At 51.5% G+C, this 5,907-nt stretch overlaps 1 protein-coding gene across 1 annotated transcript; it reads right to left on the bottom strand.

The window, feature by feature from the left end:
- Positions 1 to 3,862: 3,862 nt before the first annotated feature.
- Positions 3,863 to 5,692, bottom strand: LOC141022213 (uncharacterized). Its single transcript, XM_073498529.1, has one exon. The coding sequence runs from the start codon at positions 5,557 to 5,559 to the stop codon at positions 3,916 to 3,918; it is 1,644 nt and encodes a 547-aa protein (XP_073354630.1). The 5' UTR covers positions 5,560 to 5,692; the 3' UTR covers positions 3,863 to 3,915.
- Between the last annotated feature and the right edge of the window lie 215 nt (positions 5,693 to 5,907).

The raw sequence follows: 5,907 nt of genomic DNA, 5'->3' as shown, positions 1-5,907 counted from the left end.
ATTCCCTTTATATTCGACGAGAAGCCAGTCGGGACCTTCATACTAAGCAGGCATTCAAAAAAGATTTCCTTCTCTTCTTTGGTAAGAGCGTAGCTGGCAGGACCTTCATACTGCTTTGGAGGCATGCCGTCTTTTTCGTGCAAACATTGCAGGTCCTCCTGTGCCTCGGGTGTGTCTTTTGTCTTCCCATACACGCCCAAGAAGCCTAACAGGTTCACGCAAAGGTTCTTCGTCACGTGCATCACGTCGATTGAAGAGCGTACCTCTAGGTCTTTCCAGTAGGGTAGGTCCCAAAATATAGATTTCTTCTTCCACATGGGTGCGCGTCCCTCAGCGTCATTCGGAACAGCTAGTTCGCCGGGACCCTTTCCAAAGATTACGTGTAAATCAGAGACCATAGCAAGTACATGATCACCGGTACGCATGGCGGGCTTCTTCCGGTGATCTGCCTCGCCTTTGAAATGGTTGCCTTTCTTTCGACATTGATGGTTGGTCGGGAGAAATCGACGATGGCCCAGGTACACATTCTTCCTGCATCTGTCCAGGTATATACTTTCGGTGTCAGCTAAACAGTCCGTGCATGCGTGGTATCCCTTGTTTGTCTATCCTGAAAGGTTACTGAGAGCGGGCCAATCGTTGATGGTTACAAACAGCAACGCATGCAGGTTAAATTCCTCCTGTTTGTGCTCATCCCACGCATGTACACCGTTTCCATTCCACAGCTGTAAAAGTTCTTCAACTAATGGCCTTAGGTACACATCAATGTCGTTGCCGGGTTGCTTAGGGCCTTGGATGAGAATTGGCATCATAATGAACTTCCGCTTCATGCACATCCAAGGAGGAAGGTTATACATACATAGAGTCACGGGCCAGGTGCTGTGATTGCTGCTCTGCTCTCCGAAAGGATTAATGCCATCCGCGCTTAAAGCAAACCATACGTTCCTTGGGTCACCTGCAAACTCAGCCCAGTACTTTCTCTCGATTCTTCTCCACTGCAACCCATCAGCGGGTGCTCTCAACTTCCCGTCTTTCTTACGGTCCTCACTGTGCCATCGCATCAACTTGGCATGCTCTTTGTTTCTGAACAGTCGTTTCAACCATGGTATTATAGGAGCATACCACATCACCTTCGCAGGAACCCTCTTCCTGCGGGGCTCGCCATCAACATCACCAGGGTCATCTCGTCCGATCTTATACCGCAATGCACCGCATACCGGGCATGCGTTCAAATCCTTGTACGCACCGCGGTAGAGGATGCAGTCATTAGGGCATGCATGTATCTTCTCCACCTCCAATCCTAGAGGGCATACGACCTTCTTTGCTGCGTACGTACTGTCGGGCAATTCGTTATCCTTTGGAAGCTTCTTCTTCAATATTTTCAGTAGCTTCTCAAATCCTTTGTCAGGCACAGCATTCTCTGCCTTCCACTGCAGTAATTCCAGTACGGTACCGAGCTTTGTGTTGCCATCTTCGCAATTGGGGTACAACCCTTTTTTGTTATCCTCTAACATGCGATCGAACTTCAGCTTCTCCTTTTCACTTTCGCATTGCGTCCTTGCATCGACAATGACCCGGCGGAGATCATCATCATTGGGCACATCGTCTGGTTCCTCTTGATCTTCGGCAGCTTCCCTCGTTGCAGCATCACCGTATTCAGGGGGGCACATAGTTGTCATCGTCCTCTTCTTCTTCGCTGCCTTCCATCATAACCCCTATTTATTTCTCCGTGCTTGGTCCAAACATTATAGTGTGGCATGAAACCCTTATAAAGCAGGTGGGTGTGAAGGGTTTTCGAGTGAGAGTAAGACCTCGTATTCCCACAGCTAGGGCATGGACAGCACATAAAACAATTATGCTTGTTTGCCTCAGCTACTTCGAGAAAATTATGCACGCCCTTAATGTACTCGGAGGTGTGTCTGTCACCGTACATCCATTGCCTGTTCATCTGCGTGCATTATATATAATTATGTGTGTCAAAAGTAAGAAAATTAGACAAGTATCTATGTAAAGTAAGAATTTTTTTTTCAGAAAGAAGATAAGAACAAGAGGCTCACCACGGTGGTCCCGGCGACGAGATCGGCGCGGGCGATCGACGGCAGTGAAGACGGGGACGGGGCGTGACGGACCACTAATATAAACCTAGACAAATCTCGGAGAAAATGGATCTCGAAGGTCGAGCTTCGAGAGGAGAAAGCTTAACTAGTGTGGCTCGGGCATTTCATCGAACACCTCATGTGCATAGGAGGTGAGCTAGAGCACCCAATGCCCTCCCCCTCGCCGGCCAGCAAAAAACAGAGCACTGTGGAGTGCTCTGCTCACCGGCGATGGGGTATATATATATAGGCAACTCATTTGTCTCGGTTCGTGGATGGAACCGGGACTAAAGGCCCTCCTCCTTTACCGGTTCCTGCCACGAACCGGGACCAATGGTTGTGGGCAAGGAGCGAGGCCCATTGGTCCCGGTTCGTGCCAAGAACCGGGAAAAATGGGCCCAGACGAACCGGGACCAATGCCCACGAGGCCCCTGCCGGCCCCCTGGGCTCTCGAACCGGGACAAATGCCTCCATTGGTCCCAGTTCGTGGCAGAACCGGGACTAATGGGCTGGCCAGGCCCGAACGAAAGCCCCTTTTTCTACTAGTGATACCTGTTACTAATCAGGAACATGCACCTGTTAAAACTCCCAAAGAAAACTGTCGAAATTCGGAGCAAAACGATGCAAAAAACATGCACCTGTTAGGATAAACATGTACAACTGAATATGTGAGATAAACATTTTTTTGCCTAGTCTTTTGGGATAAGCTCTATCTCTCCAAACCTCCCTGTAATCTCTCTAAACGTTGTAATCACACATATATAATCAACACGAAGACATGCGGCTCATCTATGCTTTTGTGTGTGTAGAGGGGGGGGGGAGGGGGCTCATCTATGTTACATTGATGACTAGAAACACTTATAATCCCATTCACTCGTTCGAAATCCAAGGCTATGCGGGAGTCCGCCGGAAATAGCCCTGAAAATAGATTTCACGTTAAAAAAATGATTTTTCATGAAATCGAAAAAAGGTGAATGTCCACGTGTCATCCTATGGTTAGAAGAAAACTTAACTTAGGTCGAATTGAAAAACAGCCGACGGTCCCAAAGAAGAAAGGAAATGCATAGACAAGAAAAGGAAAATATGGGGGACCATGTTCAGAGCGGGCCAAATATAAGATTTAGACAGCAAGTAGGGTATATATGTCATGGTCATGTTGTTGTCTCCTATTCCTCCTTAACAAGGTGCAGAACTCACGGCTGGTTGGCAATCGATGCACACTTCAACTTGCTGACAAAGAAGTCAGGCAAGAGTGAGCTTTGATTTTTTTTTAAATGGTTGCATGCATCCATTTGATGCAGAGGCCACAGGCTAACCTCCTTTTCAAAAAAGAAGAAGAGAAAAACATGAGCTGCTTAATTAATTAATTTCCGCCATTGTATGGCTGGCTCTATCTTTACCGTTCCATATGAATATTTATACAAAACAAAAAAGATGGTGTTTGAGGATAGTTGTGAGTAGGAGATGAAACATATCATTTCCGAGATTTGCTTCTTGGACGAACGACACCAAGAAGGTTTGGATGGAATTTGGAGAGGACACCAATGTCGACCTCATGTAAATTAAATAGGAGTAGATGCACGTATATAAACTGTAAGTAACATACATACATACATAATATTTTGAGTTTGGGATGAATGAAATGGAAAAAAGTTGAATGTCATCGTATGATTGGAAAGAAAGGGGATTCCCAAAGAAGAAAGAAAATATAGAATTAAAAAGGAAAACATGCATGCATGCAGAATTAAGGACGTTCGTTCGGATCGATCACAGCAGCAGGCCGGCCGGCCGAATATAATTAAGATGGATGCATGTTGACAGCCTATTCCGCCCGATCGAGCTTGCCTATCAACTCGCCCCCGTCCAGTATGCTGCCAAACATGGCGGCCTCAAACAGATAGTTCACCTGCCAGGCATGGTGGCTTGCATGGGCGACGAGCCAAACCATTTCGTCGATGAGGCCCTTGGAGAAGAGCTGGACCATTTGCAGGCGCGAGGATTCAATGAGGTGTTTCTCACGCTGCTCGTCCACCTCGCCCTTCCGGACGTACTCCAGCGGACCGGTGACAATGGACGACCAAAGGGCGGCCAGCAGGTGGTCTTGGTCTCCTTTTACTTTGAGGAAGCGCCGGACGTGGTCGCAGGTTTCTTCCCCATTGCAGGCATACTCAGCGTCAAGGGGCCTGCTGAAGCCGGTGGTATGAAAGTCGGTGTCGAAGACCTCGTCGAAGTCGGCCTCTCGCTGGGGCCGCGCCGGGGACTTGCGGGCCTTGGGCCATCCTAGGAGGGCACGGCGGAGGAACATGTGCCGGTCGTTGTGCAGGTGCCAAGTGTACAAGGTGATGCACATCCGGGCCACAGGCTCGTGCCACCTCTGAGTGTACATCCGAGCTCCCGTGGCAGCGTAGGCGTCGTAGATGGCCCGCAGCGCCGTCTCGCTCACCACGCCTGTGGCGGCGATGTCGGCCACGTTGAGGAACGAGTTCATGACCTCGGAGTTTACCAGGTCACTGCCCACATCGATGACATCGGTGCCGGGCGAGCTGAAGACGAGGTCGCTCGTGACGGCGCCGACATCGAAGCCCCGGGCTATGGCCTCAGCCCCCATGCCGAGGATGCTGCTCTCGCACAGGGACATGACCTGGGCGGCGTGGCGGTCCATCTGCCCCGACCGGTCCTTGAGGAGCGTCCTGTGCGCCGCCTCCAATGCGATCTTGGCTCGGATGTAGGACGCGCCGATGGCGACGGCCTCGCGTCGCTGCTGGCCACCAGGGGTTCGTAGCGAGCGGGCGTCGGCGAGCCCGTCGCGCAGGAGGTGGCTGAAGGAGGGGAACACCTTGTGGTACCCGTGCTCGTAATAAAATGCCATGTCCACCACGTAGTTGGAGAAGAGGGTGCGCACGTCGGAGGCGCCAATCAGCAGGTTCGCCATGCCGCTACCAGATAGGGCGTTCTCAGGCCAGTCGGCGGCGCCCAGCAAGGCGAGAACCTGCGGCGTGGCTTGGACCAGCCCGGCGCCCTTAGTGGGCAACACGTTGCCGATTGCGTGCTGCGTGCTTTTCCACAGCGCCAGCTCCGGCGACAGTCGCAGTTGCACCACCCTGGGCCGTGCCGCGTCGCCTCCGCCATCACTGCTAATGCTAGCAAACATCTCCGCCAGCATGTCTTCCGCCTCGCGAGACAGCCTTCTCAGATCCGCCATGGCCCCCGCCCCCTTGCCGACCAAGGCCCTCGCCGCCGAGTAGCCCGTGTACAAGGGGAAGCCTCCATCTTGCCGCTTCGCCAGCCGGGCGCCCCAAAAATACGAAGGGATTGCAACTAGCCCGTTGCCGTTGCCGCCAGGGACAGTGTCCTTCTCCCTCACCACCTCAATGTCGAGTCCGTGGAGAGAGCAGCCACCCCAGGTTGGGGTTGGGGTGGGTGGTGCCTCCGCGTCGCCGCGACGAGTCCAAGCGAGACTCAACATTTTTATTTAGTACTGTATTAAGAAATGCAGGTAATGGACTTCTCGTGGTGTTTGCCAGCCTTGTGTAGTTGTGTATTCCCCAGCAGCTTATATAGCCATATCAACACAAGGCTGGCTTCCTCTCAGCAGTGGTTTTTGTACAAGCTTCAGCTTGTGGCACTAGCAAGCTAGAGAGACGCACGTTTTGATTGTTTTCTTCTTATTGTATCACTTTCTCGCCATATGACTAGAAAGTAACACGATTCCGCTCCAGGATTGCAGGCACGAGGAGGAGTTGCTTGTGTCCACCTCGCCCTTGTGGGCGTGCCGGCGAGTGACGAGGGACGGCCAGACGGTGCCGAGCATGTC

The sequence above is a fragment of the Aegilops tauschii genome, chromosome 5 (assembly GCF_002575655.3).
Source record: "Aegilops tauschii subsp. strangulata cultivar AL8/78 chromosome 5, Aet v6.0, whole genome shotgun sequence".
In the NCBI taxonomy this organism is placed as follows: Eukaryota; Viridiplantae; Streptophyta; class Magnoliopsida; order Poales; family Poaceae; genus Aegilops; species Aegilops tauschii.
The sequence above is the reverse complement of the archived record's forward strand: the minus strand, read 5'-3'. Positions and strand labels throughout refer to the sequence as shown.

Excerpts from the sequence above, each read along its gene's own strand:
- LOC141022213 (XM_073498529.1), bottom strand. The coding sequence starts at position 5,559 with ATGTTGAGTCTCGCTTGGACTCGTCGCGGCGACGCGGAGGCACCACCC.